Here is an 18702-nt window from a genome sequence, read left to right on the forward strand (position 1 = left end):
CTATCGTCGAGAACAAGTCATCGTGGCGGTAACTCTACCTAGAAGACTGGAGATCCCAAGATCTAGGTTCAAGGAGATAAAATAAAGTCATTGATGACGGTTCAATATTGTCAAAGGAAAAAAATTATTATTATTATTTTATGGTCCATTATCATGATGAGACAATGTTTAATAACTAGGATAAAGACATAAGGACTTTTTAATGGTTTCTAAGTTTGATAAAGGGAATATCAAATGGTGTATCTATGGGATAACACATTTAGAAATCACATATGTAAGTGTGAAGTGTAAGCCGCTTCAAGGAGAATCCGGTAAGGCCAGTTCTTTAAGCACTTACTATCCAAGATGTGTTCATGGCTGAAACGAACAAAACAATGAGAATTAAGAACAGTTCAAGGGTTGATTGTGTGACATATGTTGTCTAGGTATACACCAAAGCTCGACGGTTCAAAGATATCAAATCTACCGATATACCGAGTATATCTGATATATGTTCACTACGGAAAGTTTAAAGGGAAACCTACTTATCCAGATGCGATTAACCTTTACCTACAAGACACACAAGTTTTTTCATGCATATGTTTTAACAATAGCCTTCCCCATTCATGTGGGGGATTGTTGGGTTTTAGCAAGTGTGAATGGGAAAAGAAAAGAGAGAATATCAAAAGTGAGGGAACTACTTTGGAGGAAAAAAGAAAAGTCATTTGCAAAGTGCAAATGAAAAATCATTTCTTTGGATTTGGATTTGGATTTGGATTTGGCAAATGATGTGATTGATTGATAAATTTTTTGGACAAAATTTATGTAATCAGTTTTTTTTAAATCAAATAAATCCTGTTAATATTATCTCTTATAAATTTGCGGGTAACGGTAACATTCCGAAAAGTTGTTATTTTTCTGAAAAGTCGTTACTTTCCAAAAAGTAGTTATTTTTCCTAACAGACACATTTTTTCAAAAAGTTGTTATTTTTTCCAAAAGACACAACTTTCTGGATAAAATGGGTCTGAACAGATTTCACTGAACGGACATGTTCCTTGCTGAAAATGGCTATAAAAGGAAGTCAATTTTTGATTTCTTAAAAAGACTGAAAATTTTTCTTTCTCTGCATTTATTTTTTCTCTGAAAATAAAATCAAAGTGTCAATCGACTGAGTCTGTGTGACTTGTGGCTGTTCTTCAGTTCGTTGAAGTTAAAGAAGTTTGAGGTACCGCTATTTCTTTAACAAGTTTAATCCGTTTTATCTTGGGAGAAATTAATCCATAACCTTGGGTACAGTGAGGGGATTAAATTTCTTAAGGACACACAGTAGTTTCTGTGGACTCGGATTAATTCTTGTATTCTACATTATTTTCTGCTTCATCTTATTTCTGTTTCTGTTTCTGTTTATTAACTTTATAAATACAAGTTATTGTAAGAATAACAATCTTAAGAAATTTAACAGTTTCTGTATTTGAAGTTTCTGGAGATTAAAACCTTTATGGTTTTCTACTCTGCTTGAATTTTTTGGTTTAAATACATGGTGAAATACACTCACAATTGATACATAGTTCTATCTCCCTTTGAAAAATTTCAGGAAACCTTGAACACTAGTTACCACTGCGTATAGGCTATAACTTTCTTTGGATCTTTCCCACTATTTAAGATGACATTTGTAGTCTTTTTGAAGGAATATTGATTGTATTGAAGTGTTAACCTAATAAGGGAATACATGGGAGATATATATAGGAGATATAGGAAGGAGTACTAATCCTAATAGGACTAGGATTAAGGAGTACTAATCCTAATAGGACTAGGATTAGTTCACAATAAATACTAATATTATTTAATACTATCTATCATTATCCCCCCCTCAAGATTAGCTGAGCGAAAGCGAACGGAAGCTTGGAACTGAGGTAATCGTGCTGTCAGCTCGGGAGAGGCTTGGTGAGAATATCAGTCGGTTGTTCTTCAGTGGGTACATACTACACAGTCATGGTGCCGACCTGAACTTCATCGCGAACAAAGAGACAATCGGTATCAACATGCTTCATTCTGGTGTGTAGGACGGAATTCTTGGCCACACAGATGGTGTATTTGTTGTCACAATAGAGAGCAGGAACAGTGTGAGTGGCGCGGAGTTCGCGAAGAATATATGTGACCCACATGGTCTCAGCAGCAAGAAGAGCAAGGGCGCGGTATTCAGCTTCAGTCGAGGACCGAGAGACCTTGGGTTTTTTTTTGTACACTAGGAGATCAGGTTCGGCCCCAAAAAAATGAGAAACCCCGATGTAGATTTTCTGTCATTTTTATCATTCGCCCAATCTGAATCTTAGAAATCCCGAAGCTCCAAGTCCCCAGGTCGAATGAGTAAACCACGACCAAGAGTGCCAAAAATGTACCTGAGAATGCGTTTTAGACAATGGTAATCATGTTCACTTGGTTGATGCATGCGCTGAGCAACTCGGTTGACAGCAAACTGGATGTCAGGACGGGTAATGGCCAGATACTGGAGAGCCCCAATGAGGCTGCGGAAGTGGGTGATATCGGTAAAGGGTGTGTCGGCTCCATTCGTAGACGAAGAGACTGCCATCAGTGTTGGTTGACTGGTGCATTTTTCCAGTCCAGCTTTCTGCAACAGATCTCGAGCATATTTTGACTGATGAAGAAACAAGCCGCTGCCTGTCTGAGAAACCTCCATTCCCAGAAAATAATGTAACGGGCCAAGGTCCTTCATTTTGAAGGTAGTATGCATAGCTCGAATGACATCCTGAATGGGAGCTGCAGTAGAGCCTGTAGTAATGATATCATCTACATAGACAAGAAGAATGACTGTACCATGTGCTGAATGTCGAGTAAACAGACTCGTGTTATGTACGCAACACATGAAGCCGAGTCTCCGGACGAACGTTTTCAGACGTGTGTACCACACACGGGGGGCTTGCTTGAGCCCATACAATGACTTCTGGAGTTTGCAAACATGTTGAGGGAAGCGGGGATCAACATAGCCCGGTGGTTGTGTCATGTAGATAGTTTCATCAAGCATGCCATGAAGAAAAGCATTGGAAACATCCAACTGATTAATGAGCCAATTGTTGCGCACGGCAAGTGACAGTACCAGGCAAATGGTTTCCTGCCGAATAATAGGACTGAATGTCTCGGAGTAATCAAGCCCATGCTCCTGATTGTAGCCTTTAGCAACCAAACAAGCCTTGTACCTGGAAATACTGTCATCTGCATTGTGTTTAATTTTGTACACCCATTTACAGCCCACTGGGTGCCGCCCATGGGGCTTAGGTACAAGAACCCAAGTTTTCTGATCAATCAAAGCCTTAAACTCGTCATCCATAGCATGACGCCAATAAGCATTTTTTGAGGCAACAGAGTAGGTTGTTGGTTCACTATCGGGAAGGGGTGTATTTGGTAGTATGGTAGCCTGAAAGGTTTTGGGTTTAAAGATACCGACTTTGCCACGGGTTAACATGGGATGAGTATTGGGGGGTGGCACGGGCGGTGGTGATTCGAGGTTGGTCGGGAAGGACCCAAAACGGATCGGGCTGGAGATGTTGTGGGTATGGGGTGGTTCGGATTGGTTGTGAGTGTGGGTGGTGGTTGCGGGTGTATTGTGGGTGACGGTCGAAGGGGTGATGAGGGGTGGTTGGGTAGTGGGTGAGGTGTGAGGGAAGGTGGTGAGGGACCCTGTGAGTATGTTGGAAAAAGGGGAAGGACTCCAATGAATGATGTATTTGTGGAGGAGGAAATAGACTCGTAGGGAAACTCATTTTCGACAAATTTGACATGACGAGATATGTAGACTTTATGAGTTTGTGGGTCAAGACAGCGATAACCCTTGGAGGTAGGATGATAGCCCAAAAAAATACAAGGACGGGATCGGGGTTGTAATTTGTGAGTAATATGAGGGCGTAGCCAAGGGTGGGCAAGACACCCAAAAACGCGGAGGTTGGTATAATTAGGAAGTTCTTGGTAAAGGAGTTGATAGGGTGATTTGTTGGAGAGGGTGTGACTGGGCATTCTATTAATGAGGTAGTTTGCGGTGGCTAGAGCTTCTACCCAAAAGGAGATAGGGAGATGAGATTGATGTAGAAGAGTAACCACCGTTTCAATGAGATGGCGATGCTTACGCTCAGCCACCCCATTCTGTTCAGGAGTGTATGGATAGGAGGTTTGATGTATAATTCACAGGGATTGCAGAAACTGGCCAAAGATTTTATTTACATATTCCTTTCCATTGTCACTTCGAAAAAGTTTAACATGAGAATTGAATTGTGTTTTGACCATTTTTTCAAAAGTGACAAAGGTGGTGTATGCCTGTGATTTGTGTTTTAATGGGTACAACCAAGTGTATTTTGTAAAATCATCCACAAAACAAATACAATAGCGAAAACCAGCAAATGAAGGAACAACAGTAGGACCCCATAGGTCAGAATGAATAAGTTGAAAAGGTGCAGTTGTACGCTTCTCAAATAAAGTAAAAGGTAATTTATGAGATTTAGCAATTGAACAGGAGTCACAATTGTTTACATGAATGGAAGAAAAACCTAATTGAGACATTAAAGAATTTATTATTTGAGTAGACGGGTGACCCGGACGATTGTGCCACAACAGACTGTGGCCATCAGCCGAAAGAGCCACCAGAGCCACAGGAACGCTTTCTGAAACTGGGTGGGCGGACGAACTTGTGCCAGGAAGAACGTACAGACCATGCTCACAGGGGCCCTGAAAAATCACCCTCTTGGTAGGTCTAGGATCTGAAAATCATTAGAGGTGAACAAGAGTGAGCAATTATTGTCTTTTGTGAATTGGTGAACTGAAAGGAGATTGGTTTTAATAGAAGGGACGTGGGTAAGGTTACCTAGGTGAAAGGTAGCGGTGGGGGTTTTTATAGTACCCGTGCCAGTGTGAGAAATATTAAGAGCCTCACCGTTGCCAACAGTAATACCATTGGAGCCATGATATGGATTCGTAGCGTTAAGCTTGGATAGATCAGAAGTAACGTGCATGTTGGCCCCAGTATCCAACAGCCATTCAGAGGAAGGGTCGGCTTGAGATGCATAATTGGCACGGTTATCACTATTTCGGCTCTCCTCATACCGAAACCAGCAACGAACAGCGGTGTGTCCTGTTTTCTGACAGATTTGACAAGTTGGACGATCCCGCTCGTAAGTGCCCTGCCCGCCGCTAGAAGATGACTGCCGGCCGCTGCCGAAGGAGTGCAGGCTATTGTTGCTGCCGTGCTGCTGACCGTCGTACGGCGGACGACTGCCCTGCCGACCGCCGCGCCCGCGGCCTTCGCTATTTCTACCGTAGCCGCCGCGGATCCCCTGTTGGCCGCCACCACGCCCCCCGCAATAGTTCTGGCTTGCGGTGAGGGCGGTGGCCGGCTCCATAACAGCGGCTTCTCGGAGAAGAAGTTTGCTCTCCAGATCCACGTTTATTTCTTCACTTTTTAGCCACGAGGAGAGAGTAGTCAGGTCAACGGGCATTGGACTGATGCGAACCGCCTGTTTAATGGAGGAGTAAGCTGATGGGAGCCCCCGAACGACGCACATGATGAGATCTTTTTCAGGAATGATTTCGTTCACTGTGTCGAGGGCTGTGATGATGGTGGAGACCTCGTCTAAATACTCCGCCATAGTTTTCGTGCCTTTTGTAATTGTGTGGAGACGATCACGCAATTGAAAAATATGAGAGTGGGAAATTGATGCATAGCGTGTTGCGAGGGCCGTCCACAGGGCTGAAGCATTTGTGTATGATCGGACGTGTTTCTGAACTGCGGGAGAGATGACCGCAATCAAACATGATCGGATCTGGCCATCCACGGCTTTCCAAGCGGCATGGGCCGGATTGGTTTTTCTGATTTGTCCGTGGCGGTGATGACTGCTGGCGGCGGTTCTGTGCTTCCATCGACGTATTTGGGAAGGTAATTGGCCTCAAGGGCTGTAAGAACAGTGATTTTCCATGTAGGGTAATTTATGTCTGATAATTTTTCGGGAATCAAGGCATGAAGATGCCTGAGAAGGAGTTTAACGCCAGAAGGAAGTGAATCGAGAGGATCCACCTCGGTTTTCATGGCTGCCGCCGCCCAAGAGAAGAGAGGGAACGATCGATGCCCTAAAGAGAGAAAAAAACCTAGAGAAAAGAAGATCTAGGTTTTCTGGCTCTTGATACCATGAACGAATATTGATTGTATTGAAGTGTTAACCTAATAAGGGAATACATGGGAGATATATATAGGAGATATAAGAAGGAGTACTAATCCTAATATGACTAGGATTAAGGAGTACTAATCCTAATAGGACTAGGATTAGTACACAGTAAATACTAATATTATTTAATACTATTTATTTAATAGTATCTGTTATTACTTTTGTTGAGAAATTAATTTTTTCCCCCTCTCTTTTGTTCTGGTGCTAGAGTGAGTTGGTACTTCAACGTGTTGTTCAAGATCATAGGTCAATCTTCATGGACATTACAATTTTTTCATTTTGTTTTGTTTGAACCATTGTTTAAATTTGCATTTACACAATAAGTTTTTTTTTGCCAATTTTGAGAATGTGTTTGATTAGTAGTTGTTGATTGAGTTTTGTGATGATCAGACATATTTGATTTTCTCATTGTTTCTTTGATTCAATTTGAATTTTCCACTCTAGCATCAATAGTAATGAAATTATATGTTTGGATGTCCTTAAAGAGTGAAAAAGTACAAATTTTGAGCATATCTAAGGTTCGGATCTTGGTCTTTGCCTGTGTCTAATTAATTGTAGCTATTTTCTTTTTCTGGGTTTTTTGGTTTACATACATGGTGAAATATACTCAAAATTGACACATAGTTCTATCTCCCTTTGAAAAAATTTAGGAAGCCTTGAACACTAGTTACCATTGCGTATAGCCTATAACTTCTTTATGATCCTTCCCACTATTTAAGATGACATTTGTAGTCGTTTGTTGAGAAATTAATATTTTTTTCCTCTCTTTTGTTCTAGTGCTTAGAGTGAGTTGGTACTTCATCAACGTGTTGTTCAAGATCATAACTCAATCATCATGGGCATTACAATTTTTTCATTTTTTTTTTGTTTTGTTTGAACCACTGTTTGAATTTGCATTTGCAGAATAAGTTTTTTGTGCCAATTTTGACAATGTGTTTGATTAGAAGTTGTTGATTGAGTTTTGTGATGATCAGACATGTTTGATCTCCTCATTGTTTATTTGTTTCGGTTTAAATTTAGAACTAAGATTTTCCACTCTAGCATCAATAGCAATGAAATTATATGTTTGGATATCCTTAAAGATCGAAAAAGTCCGGATTTTGAATATATCTAAGGTTTGGATCTTGGTCTTTGCCTGTGTCCAATTAATTGTTGCTATTTTTTTCTGGACTTAGATGTGTGTCTGTGTTCATTTTAAAAAGAGTCAGCATAGCTAAAAATTAGCAAAGTAATGCACGAATAAATTATTTGGACTGACCAAAATGTATAACCAATCTCAAAAGTCTAAAATACCACATACAAACTAGTTAATGAAGAGAAATTCAATCAGATTAAGGGTTTCAAACCACAAATTCAAGAAAAGAAAAAAAAGAAGAGTAAAATTGGGAATTAGAGGATCAAAACTAGATAGTAATAGGTGACTCTGCCTTGCCTCGCTTCTCACCGATAACATTAAGTAGTCAGAGCATTTAACACATAAAGAAGTTAAAAGAATCATACCTGTGTGTTTTACACAGAATGCATAAGGCATTTGAGATTTTTAACTGCCTAACTAATGCAAAATTGAAAACTAACACATAGAAATTTGAATTACATTGATAGGACACTAGTCGTTCAGAAGAAAATTAACAACAAGAGGAACAGGAAACATGACTCGAGTAGTGCTACCAAAAATCCAGAACTCTCAGTCCTTAAATGAAGAGGACAATGTTTCTTTCGTTGTTAATAAGCTGATCACCCAAGGAAGTAAAAATGGAAGGAATCATTAATAGCATAAATCTTTCACTTAATTAGGAAAAATCAGAAAAGGGTAAGTGTTAGTTCGAAGCTGAGTTAAGATGATAGCTTGAACTTGATATGAAGTTTTTATGATTTAACAAACTTATCGATCTAACAAGGAACCAAATCCTTGTTATTGGAACTGCTGACAATAAGATAAATGATAAACTCAGTGTGAGGTATATTTGTGTGCTATCATCAAAAAGGGGGAAAATGTTATATTCTAGGTGTTTTGATGATCCTCACAAATGCGGGGATCTGGTTCCTGGCAGAGTGCTCTCATACATATACAAATGGGTACAGTCATAAAAGCTGTCATGTCTGGTGGTAGGTGAAAAGTGCAGTATCCTACACCAATAAGAAGAGCGGACGAGATTGTATGTTTCGGTATCACAAATGCAGGGACCTGGTACCAGGCAGAGTTTCCTCCATCAGATACATAATTGGTTACAGTTGTAAAGCTGTCACGTCAGAGGTTGGTAAGGCGTCAGTGTACTACACCAATCAGAATGGAGGAGAGTGTTTGTCCAACGGATAATAACTCTTTATGTTTGATACTTTTAGCATGACAAACATCATATTATATTCATTCATCCAAAGAAGAAAGTCAGCCAGCAAGCCATTTCAAGAACTCATACAGAAGTTTGCAAGGGACCTGGTTCCCGCAAGCAAGGGACCTGGTACCTGCAAGACAGCGACGTGAAAAGGACAACAAGGCAGCTGTCAGAAAAGCTATCATCTCTGATGCGGTAGGTGCACAACTTTTCCAACAGCAGGCCTTCAGCCAATGGGATGACTTCAACGAATTTGTGGGAAATGATATTATCTCTTTCCAACAAACACAAATTCAAGACTTGGCAAATTAAACTTGGATTTTCTCTGAAAATTCACAAGCTTGAACATAAGGCCATCTTCAAGGAAGAACATTGCTCAACTCAACAGAAGGACCTGATAGAGTAAAGAAGAATCTTTGTTGTATTTAGAGCTTTGTGTCTATGTGCTTACATTGTAAATCTGTTCCTAATCTATAAAGAATTCAGATATTTGTTTTGGGTTTGTAAAAGTCTAAATCAGTTAAGGTTAACTGTTTTAGTGGGCAACATTGTTTTGTTGCTTAGTCAAATTCTAAGTCATCTAGAGTTAGGTGGTTTAGTGGGCGGTGTGGTATCCACTTAGGCTCTTCAAGTAATAGGTAGTTTACTTGATCGTGAGATTAATAACTTTTTCTCACATTGATTGTAACCGGATTTCACTTTCTCTTGAGAAGATTAGTGAAGACGGTTGTAAATCCTGTGCAACAGGTCGTGGTTTTACTCCCTTGAGCAAGGAGGTTTCCACGTAAACTGCTTGTGTTATGTTCTTCATATTGTTTAATCTTCTGCACTATTTTTTGTTGTGTCAAGGGACCTGGTCCATTGACTGTAGTGGACGCACATATTTCAACAAGTGGTATCAGAGCCGGTGCTCTCTATCTGGTTAACACCAAGAGAGAAGTTCCTGCGAGAAATGGCGTCACTACTTGATAAGCAAAGAAATCAGTCTCCCGCAAGACCTCCTCTGTTTGATAGTAAGCTATATAAATATTGGAAGATTCGGATGAGAGACTATCTCATGGCTGAGGACAGTGAAGTACGGGATGTCATATGTAAAGGTCCTTATGTGCCAACTATGGAGGTTAAAGATGGAGAGGTCACAAGAGTCATTCCTAAAACTAGAAAACAATATAATGACTCTGACAGACTATTAGTCCAGAAAAATCATAAAGCAAGGAAGCTATTGATGTGTGGACTTAGTATAAATGAATACGATCTGATTTCATCTTGTGAATCAGCCAAGGAAATTTGGGATCTGTTAGAAACAACTTATGAGGGCACTGAGGAAATAAGGAAATCTAAGCTAGATCTCTTTTCTACTCAGTTTGATGATTTCACCATGAATGATGATAAACTCATTCATGAAGTGCGCACCAGATTCTCCAACATCACAGATGAGGTTATGTTCCTTGAAGAACCTGTTCCTATTGTCAAGAATGCAGAAGGTAAAGACAAAGAAGGGGACCAGGTCTGTCCCAAGATAAGCAGAAGAGAAGTCTTCTTCAGGGCAGTAAAAAGAGAAATGGCTGCATGGGAAAAATCCTCAAGTGATTCAGATGATTCTGAAAACACAGATAATGGTTTTATGGCAAAGTCAGATGAGGAAGATTCTGATGAAAAGGTAACTCTATCTTATTTCAAGCAAAACTTGAATACCTTTTCTACTAGTAGGTTGAGAAAGTTGTGTATTATTACTTGATTTGATAAGTGAGATGAAAGATGAGAAGGATCTCGTAAACAACAACCTAGACATCTTTCAGGATGGAAAAATTGCTTTAGTTGCCCAAGTATCTGATATTGAAAGTCAAATGGTTGTTTTAGAAACAGAAAATCTAGAACTAAAGGAAAAGATAAAAGGGGCGACTACTACAATTTTTAAAGGAAAGAGTGAGGCTAGCAGATTGCAGCTGGACCTTGAAAATAAGTTGCATACTGCTGAAATGAAGATTAAATTGGCTTTCGAGAGAAATCATGCATTGGAGAGGGACCTGGTCCGTGTAAAAGAGGAACTTGAAAATTCCCTCAAATGGACTAATTCCTCTAAGATCCTTACAAATATACTCGGTCAAGGAAACAACATAAAAGGAGATCTGAGCTGCAAAAGAGACTGTCCTGCGTTTAAAGATTGTGGAGAAAGTTCATCAAACTATTCCAAACCACGGAATAGACTGAAGAAAGGGACCTGGTCGTGTGTATGTCCAACAGAAGAACTTGCAGAAGAAGGGACCTGGTCTTGCTTCTGTTCCTAAGTTGAAAAATATCGATCTGCCTCACTGGACAAAGAATTCTCTTATCACTCCTTTATCCGCTTACTGGGAACTTCAACTGAAGTGGGTTCCCAAGGCTAACACGTGATATGACATTCTTGTGAGAGGAAGTGGCAACAACCAGTGTCGATTCATGAATGGTGGATGCTCAAAGCACTGAACTTCCTCTCTCTCAAGACACTTCAAGGTGGATGTGTCTCTTTTGGCGAATGGCAAGAAACGCTACATTATTAGTGTAGATTTGTGATGAATGAAATTAAGCTAAGCTCTTATCAGATAACTGTTTTGTCACAAACTTGTTCTCTTAGTCGATGATTTTGATAGAAAAGAGATGCAAGAACATGTATATTGCTGATATCTTTACTGCTCATTGTGATAGTCTCACTTAACTTAATGCTCAAGGTATGAATGCTGAGCTATGATTAAGGAGACGTGCTCATGAGTGTTGCTTTGCTGCACAAACCTGTGTCAGGGGACCTGGTCTAGTCTGCATAAAATGATATTTGTAAATGACAAAGGTTGTGACAATGATGTTAAGGAGAAGCAGATCAGACCATCCTTTAGAAGATTTTAGAAGTTGCAAGGAAAGAAGTTTCTGAGATATAAGAGTTGCTTCAGAATCAGAGAGATGGTTTAAATAGTGAGCTTGCTGAAGAACATCCTCTTCATGAATCCAATAATCTCAAAGAAGATGATGCAGATGATGAACCTGATGAGGAACCTGGTCCTCTAGACAGTGCTGAACGAAGATGATGCATTTCAAACTGATAATGTGAATTTTGAAGGTGAGAATGAAGAAGCTAATCAAGCTTAGTTTGAAAGAAGCAAACTCTGATAGTCGGTTCCCCAACAAGCTGATCGGTTGTCCAAGTTGCTCCTCAACAATGTATTCAAGAGAGGTAAAAATGTCAAAAACTCTTCTCTTTGAATTCAATATGCAAGGAACTGCTGATTATTCAGGTACATATTGATGATGTCATCTTTGAGGTAATCTTTGAGGTGTTGTGTGAAGAGAAGCTTTGTTAAAGGCAAGATTCAATTGCTCTTTCATCAACTGAGGCAATAAATGTAGCAAGTGCAGCTTGATGGGTTCAACTCTTGTGGATTAGGAAACATCTTGAAGCTCATAAAAATCTGGCTGAATTAATCAAGATGGTGATGGAAATGCTAAAACCTTCTTGAATGGATCCTACCTGAAGCAATCAACTCTTTTAATGACTATGAAAAGAGAGCAGGTATCCTTGCTTTTCGGTTATGTATGTTTTAGCAAATTCAGTTTCATACCTTTTGTAGGTATACACACATGGAAAAGGGGATGAAGAAAAAGGTAGGTGAGGATAGATCTAGGCAATGACATTCAAACTACAGAGAGGGACCTGGTCCTTTCTCGAAGGTTAGCAATCTTAACATTGCAGTTTGAATTATGCATGAGAACCATTGAAATTGACACATGTCTGTCCTTCAGGAATCTGACTGTTGTCGCATCTTTTGAGTGCCAAAATGATAGCTTATTTTCTCTTTCTTTATATTCCATATTTCTTTCTATTTCCCCAGAAAGATTGAGTTGCCTTCCAAATATCAAGGTGCTTTAAAATTTCTTTTCTCTTCTTTTCAAACACACTTCAAATTGTTAACCCCTTGATTCTTTCTGGAGAATTCTTTGATGAAAATCTTTTAAGTGTGAAGAGGGACCTGGTCCTCCATGAATAATGAAGAAGTGGAAAAGATGATGCTAAAAAAAAGTTGATATTCTGAGAACTCAAAGTTTTCTGAAGAGGAAGGTATAAAAAAAAGGGAGAAGAAAAAAAATCTTCTTGGTTCCTCAATTGTTGATCTATTCATCTCGGAGGCCTTGAGTTGTTTGTGTTACCAATCTTTCTGTTATTAAAAACTCAGGCTGGTGTTGGAAGCTATGACATTTGCTCGTGTTAACTGGAATACTGAAATGGGTTGTTTAAAAGTCTAGCTTCTGAAACAACACTATCAGAGGGACCAGGTGCCAAAAAAAAAATTGGCAGCCCTAAAGGTTAAACATACAGGTTGGGCTGCACATCATGTTGTACGCTAAGAGAAAATTCTTGAAATCTTATGCTAGGGATATGCTCTACTAATTCTATTCTTTCAATCCCTTGCCTTTGAATCATCCCTTCTCTTCCTACCTCTCTATGTCAGTCCTCGTTTATCTCTTGGGCATTGTTCTGGTTTTCATCTGTAATCATACAAGCAATGTTTTGATGACTGATCTTTTGTTTATGAATGTTAAATGTCTTGTTTTTACTAACTTGTCTCATTACTTTATGCCTTTTTACTCATGCTCTGTGTTGCCCAAGTGGCCATGAATTTGCAAGAACTATATTTCTGTCAACTTGGTTTACTGCTTTAACCCTTTTTTATGATGTCAAAAAGGGGAAAGTTGTTAAGGTAAGGTATGAGATCAATAGTGTTATAAATGCTTGAAGAAGACATGGTCACATCGATAGGATTAATCAATGGTAGCTACTTGAAAAGATATGGTCATGCTGATAGGGGGAATAAATGCTTGCTACCTGACGAGGACCTGGTCCTGTCGATAAAGGGAAGAATATGTTTGTCATCTTCAAAAAGGGGGAATATGATATGTTGATGTTTTGATGATTTGACAAACTTGAGGAATGATCAAACTCCAGTTACCCCAAGAATTCTTTTTGATAGGGGGAACTGATGAATAAGTATGTCATCATCAAAAAGGAGGAAAATGCTATGTTGATATTTTGATGAGTTGACAAACATTGAGATGATGAACTCAAGTTACCCTAAGAATTCTTTTTGATAGGGGGAACTGGTGAATAAGTATTTTATCATCAAAAAGGGGGAAATGTTAGTTTAAAGCTGAGTTAAGATGATAGCTTGAACTTGATATGAAGTTTTGATGATTTAACAAACTTATCGATCTAACAAGGAACCAAATCCTTGTTATTGGAACTGCTGACAATAAGATGAATGATAAACTCAGTGTGAGGTATATTTGTGTGCTATCATCAAAAAGGGGGAAAATGTTATATTCTAGGTGTTTTGATGATCCTCACAAATGCGGGGACCTGGTTCCTGGCAGAGTGCTCTCATCCATATACAAATGGGTACAGTCATAAAAGCTGTCATGTCAGGTTGTAGGTGAAAAGTGTCGTATGCTACACCAATAAGAAGAGCGGAAGAGATTGTATGTTTCAGTATCTCACAAATGCAGGGACCTGGTACCAGGCAGAGTTTCCTCCATCAGATACATAATTGGTTACAGTTGTAAAGCTGTCACGTCAGAGGTTGGTAAGGCGTCAGTGTACTACACCAATCAGAATGGAGGAGGGTGTTTGTCCAACGGATAATAACTCTTTATGTTTGATACTTTTAGCATGACAAACACCATATTATATTCATTCATCCAAAGAAGAAAGTCAACCGGTAAGCCTTTTCAAGAACTCATACAGAAGTTTGCAAGGGACCTGGTTCCCGCAAGCAAGGGACCTGGTACCTGCAAAACAGTAACGTGAAAAGGACGACAAGACAGCTGTCAGAAAAGCTGTCATCTCTGATGCGGTAAGTGCACAGCTTTTCCAACAGCAGGCCTTCAGCCAATGGGATGACTTCAACGAATTTGTGGGAAATGATATTATCTCTTTCCAACAAACACAAATTCAAGACTTGGCAAATTAAACTTGGATTTTCTCTGAAAATTCACAAGCTTGAACATAAGGCCATCTTCAAGGAAGAACATTGCTCAACTCAACAGAAGGACCTGATAGAGTAAAGAAGAATCTTTGTTGTATTTAGAGCTTTGTGTCTATGTGCTTACATTGTAAATCTGTTCCTAATCTATAAAGGATTCAGATATTTGTTTTGGGTTTGTAAAAGTCTAAATCAGTTAAGGTTAACTGTTTTAGTGGGCAACATTGTTTTGTTGCTTAGTCAAATTCTAAGTCATCTAGAGTTAGGTGGTTTAGTGGGCGGTGTGGTATCCGCTTAGGCTCTTCAAGTAATAGGTAGATTACTTGATCGTGAGATTAATAACTTTTTCTCACATTGATTGTAACCGGGTTTCACTTTTGCTTGAGAAGATTAGTGAAGACGGTTGTAAATCCTGTGCAACAGGTCATGGTTTTACTCCCTTGAGCAAGGAGGTTTCCACGTAAACTGCTTGTGTTGTGTTCTTCATATTGTTTAATCTTCTGCACTATTTTTTGCTGTGTCAAGGGACCTGGTCCATTGACTGGTAGTGAACGCACATATTTCAACAGTAAGACAAGGAAAAGTTTTGTTTCAAATAAAAAATTGAATTACTAAAACCTAGCAAATCTAGAATTATCATAAAGAATCAAGTAATAAAGGGTTGGCTAAACATACACAACATACAACTCTACATATATACTATCTAAAGAAAGTAATGAAGAGAAATCAATAACTATATAACATGGATTATGAAATTGATTAATGATAGATTAAAGTAGTTAGAAACACATAGATCATATGAGCTCAACTAAATAAAAAATTAAAGTATAATCATATTGTATGTTGTAGACAATAAAATTCGCGTCGAGAAAACAATAATCAAGAACGGAAAATTATAGTTCCTCTGAATTTGCATTTTCAAATATAAATTTCAAGGGCTTTAAAGTTTGTTCTTGAATCTATGATGAACTTGAACTTGAAATTTATCTTGATCTTGAATTTTGTTTGAATTCAAGGGCTTTGAGTTTGTTCGTGAATTCGGTGGTCTTGATCTTGATCGTACTTGAACTTGAATGCTTGAATTCTTAAACTTGTAGCTTTGTAGAGAATTAAATGGCGTTTGTACCACATCGTTTCTCTAGTTTCTCGTTTAGAATTTTCTGTTCCTTTTCTGAATTATGAGGACCTCTATTTATAGTTTTAGAATAGAGGAGTTGCAATTGGAATAGAATTCCATTCAGCCAATCAGATTGAAGTGACATGGCATTTGTGCTTTATGGAGCGGGCTTGTCATCTTTGACACATGTCATGATTCTATTGGTTTTCTTATTTGACTTGACATGCCACATCATCTGCACACGTGGTGCCAAGATGGGCTCTAGAATGAGATGAGATTAGGTTTAACAAATTGGGTTCATCCAATGTAGCCCAAATCAATTAATTTAGACTTTAATTAAATCCATATTTATTGGACTTAAATATTTAACTCAATTATATCAATCCCAATATTTATTTGGATTAATATATTTATGAATTCAATTTAATCCGAATCATTTTATAAATTTATATTTAATAAATTTTAAATGATTACAAATGCCCCCTGCTTCAAGTCTTGTCGAGATATATTATCTTTTAGAGACTAGGCTTGAAGTATTAACCGGTTACTAAATTCACTTTAGTTAAAAATTAATTATAATTGAATTAACAATTGTAATCCTACTCAATTTCATCCTCATATATATATATATATATATATATATATATATTAGTAAAAAAAAGAATTGTAACTGAACTAGGAATTGTAATCCTATTCAATTTAGTATTCCTATATATAGTTTATTGCCCAAACCAAAAAGAAATTATAATTCAAATAGGAATTGTAATCCTACTCAATTTCATATTCATATATATGTTTTATTGCCCAAAAAAAAATTGTAATTGAACTAAGAGAATGATTCTATCCCACCACATGACATCTATAAATAGATACATTGTCTCCATAATTTTGTCTTCAATTAGGATTGTGAACCTACGACGAAAAGGGCATACTCAAGGTAATTTCCGTTCTTTTTTATTTATTTTCTTCACTTTATTACAGCTTGACATGTCTGTCGTAGAAAATTCATATCTCATTGTAGAAAAATCAAAATCATGAACCATTTGATTTTTCAGAAACTAGATATTTCGATCTCTAACATACCCCAAATTCAAAATTAAATACCTTCATAATCTTTCTAGAGGATTTTTTGAAGTTAACTCTAGATTCTGTCATGCTAAAAATTCGTCACTTTTATACAGCCTGACATGTTCGTCGTAGAAAATTCATATCTCATTGCAGAAAATTCAAAAAAATGAACCGTTTGATTTTTCAGAAACTAGACTTTTTAATCTCTAACATATCCAAAATTCAAAGTTTAATACCTTCAGAATCTTTCTAGATGATTTTTTGAAGTTAGCTCTAGGTTCTGTCATGCTAAAAATTCGTCACTTTTTTACAGCCTGATATGTTCGTCGTAGAAAATTGATATCTTATTGTCGAAAACTCAAAATTATGAACTGTTTGTTTTTTCAGAAACTAGGCTTTTAGATCTCTTACATATCCAAAATTCAAAATTTAATATCTTCAGAATCTTTCTAGATGATTTTTTGAAGTTAGCTCTAGATTCTGCCATGCAAAAAAATTTCAGATTTGTGTGACTTACTAAAAATCTCGTGTCTTGACGTAGGAACAGCGAAATCACAATCCACTTGGTGATTCCTAATCTAGACATAAAGGTCTACAACACATCCAAGATTCAAGATTTAATATCTTTCGAGTCTCAAACATCTTGACGGGTATTTTTTTGTGTGTGTGTGTAGATCAGCAAAAGAAATTTTATATTTTATGGAGGCTACATAATGAAAGGATTTATCACATAAAAATTTGCTTAATGTCCATGCCTTAACAAAATAAATAAATAATGCTCTCAAGGTGTTCTATGGCCCCGAATGCTTAACCAACTTGATGCTTTACTAGAATACCGTGTAATGCTCCCGCCTTGAAAATAACCTCAAGGTTTTACAAGGTCCCGAATGTTTAATCAACTTGAAGCTTTTACTAGAATACAGTGTAACGCTCCCCTCTTAAAAATAAACTCGAGGTGTTACAAGGTTCCGAATGTTTAACTATGAAGCTTTACTAGAATACCGCGTAATGCTCCCACCTTGAAAATAACCTCAAGGTTTTACAAGGTCCCGAATGCTTAGCCAACTTGAAGCTTTACTAGAATACCGTGTAATGCTCCCGCCTTGAAGATAACCTCAAGGTGTTACAAGGTCCCGAATGCTTAACCATGAAGTTTTACTAAAATATCGTGTAACGCTCCCGCTTTGAAAATAAATTCAAGGTGTTACAAGGTCCCAAATTCTTGACCAACTTGAAGCTTTAATAGGATACCATGTAACGCTCCCGCCTTGAAGATAACCTCAAGGTGTTACAAGGTCCTGAATGTTTGACCATGAAGCTTTACTAGAATACCGTGTAACACTCCCGCCTTGAAAATAAACTCAAGGTGTTACAAGGTCCCGAATGCTTGAGCAACTTGAAGCTTTAATAGGATACCATGTAACGCTCCCGCCTTGAAGATAACCTCAAGGTGTTACAAGGTCCTGAATGTTTGACAATGAAGCTTTACTAGAATACCGTGTAACACTCCCGCCTTGAAAATAAACTCAAGGTGTTACAAGGTCCCGAATGCTTGAACAACTTGAAGCTTTAATAGGATACCATGTAACGCTCCCCCCTTGAAAATAATCTCAAGGTGTTACAAGGTTCCGAATGTTTAACCAACTTGAAGCTTTAATAGGATGCCGTGTAACGCTCCCCCCTTGAAGATAAACTCAAGGTGTTACAAGGTTTCGAATGTTAAACCAACTTAAAGCTTTAATAGGATGCCGTGTAACGCTCTCGCCTTGAAGATAAACTCAAGGTGTTACAAGGTCCTGAATGCTTAACCAACTTGAGACATGATAAACCCGTGAAAAGACCAGTTTAAGGTGCAAAGGGACAAATATTGTCCACCTTAAGGCATGAAAATTTAAAGATAAATCTGTCAGAATCTAGCTTAAGGTGCAAAGGGACAAGTTTGTCCACCTTAAGGCATAGAAATTTAAAGATTCGT

At 38.1% G+C, this 18702-nt stretch overlaps 1 protein-coding gene across 1 annotated transcript; it reads right to left on the minus strand.

Moving 5' to 3' along the window:
* Nucleotides 1-2309: 2309 nt before the first annotated feature.
* LOC138339154 (uncharacterized) lies at nucleotides 2310-5631 on the minus strand. Its single transcript, XM_069290480.1, has 3 exons — nucleotides 5107-5631; nucleotides 2458-2609; nucleotides 2310-2379 (listed from the first exon to the last, which is right to left on the minus strand). The coding sequence occupies exons 1-3, from the start codon at nucleotides 5629-5631 to the stop codon at nucleotides 2310-2312; spliced, it is 747 nt and encodes a 248-aa protein (XP_069146581.1).
* Nucleotides 5632-18702: the final 13071 nt, after the last annotated feature.

Source organism: Solanum lycopersicum, chromosome 10 (assembly GCF_036512215.1).
Source record: "Solanum lycopersicum chromosome 10, SLM_r2.1".
Lineage (NCBI taxonomy): Eukaryota > Viridiplantae > Streptophyta > Magnoliopsida > Solanales > Solanaceae > Solanum > Solanum lycopersicum.

Bases quoted from the DNA above. Each gene is read 5' to 3' on its own strand.
- LOC138339154 (XM_069290480.1), bottom strand. From the start codon at position 5,631: ATGGCGGAGTATTTAGACGAGGTCTCCACCATCATCACAGCCCTCGAC. The intron at 2,610-5,106 runs GTTCGTTGCTGG...GATCTGTTGCAG, and splicing joins AGAAAACAGGACACACCGCT to AAAGCTGGACTGGAAAAATG. The intron at 2,380-2,457 runs GTTTGCTGTCAA...ACGCATTCTCAG, and splicing joins ATTACCCGTCCTGACATCCA to GTACATTTTTGGCACTCTTG.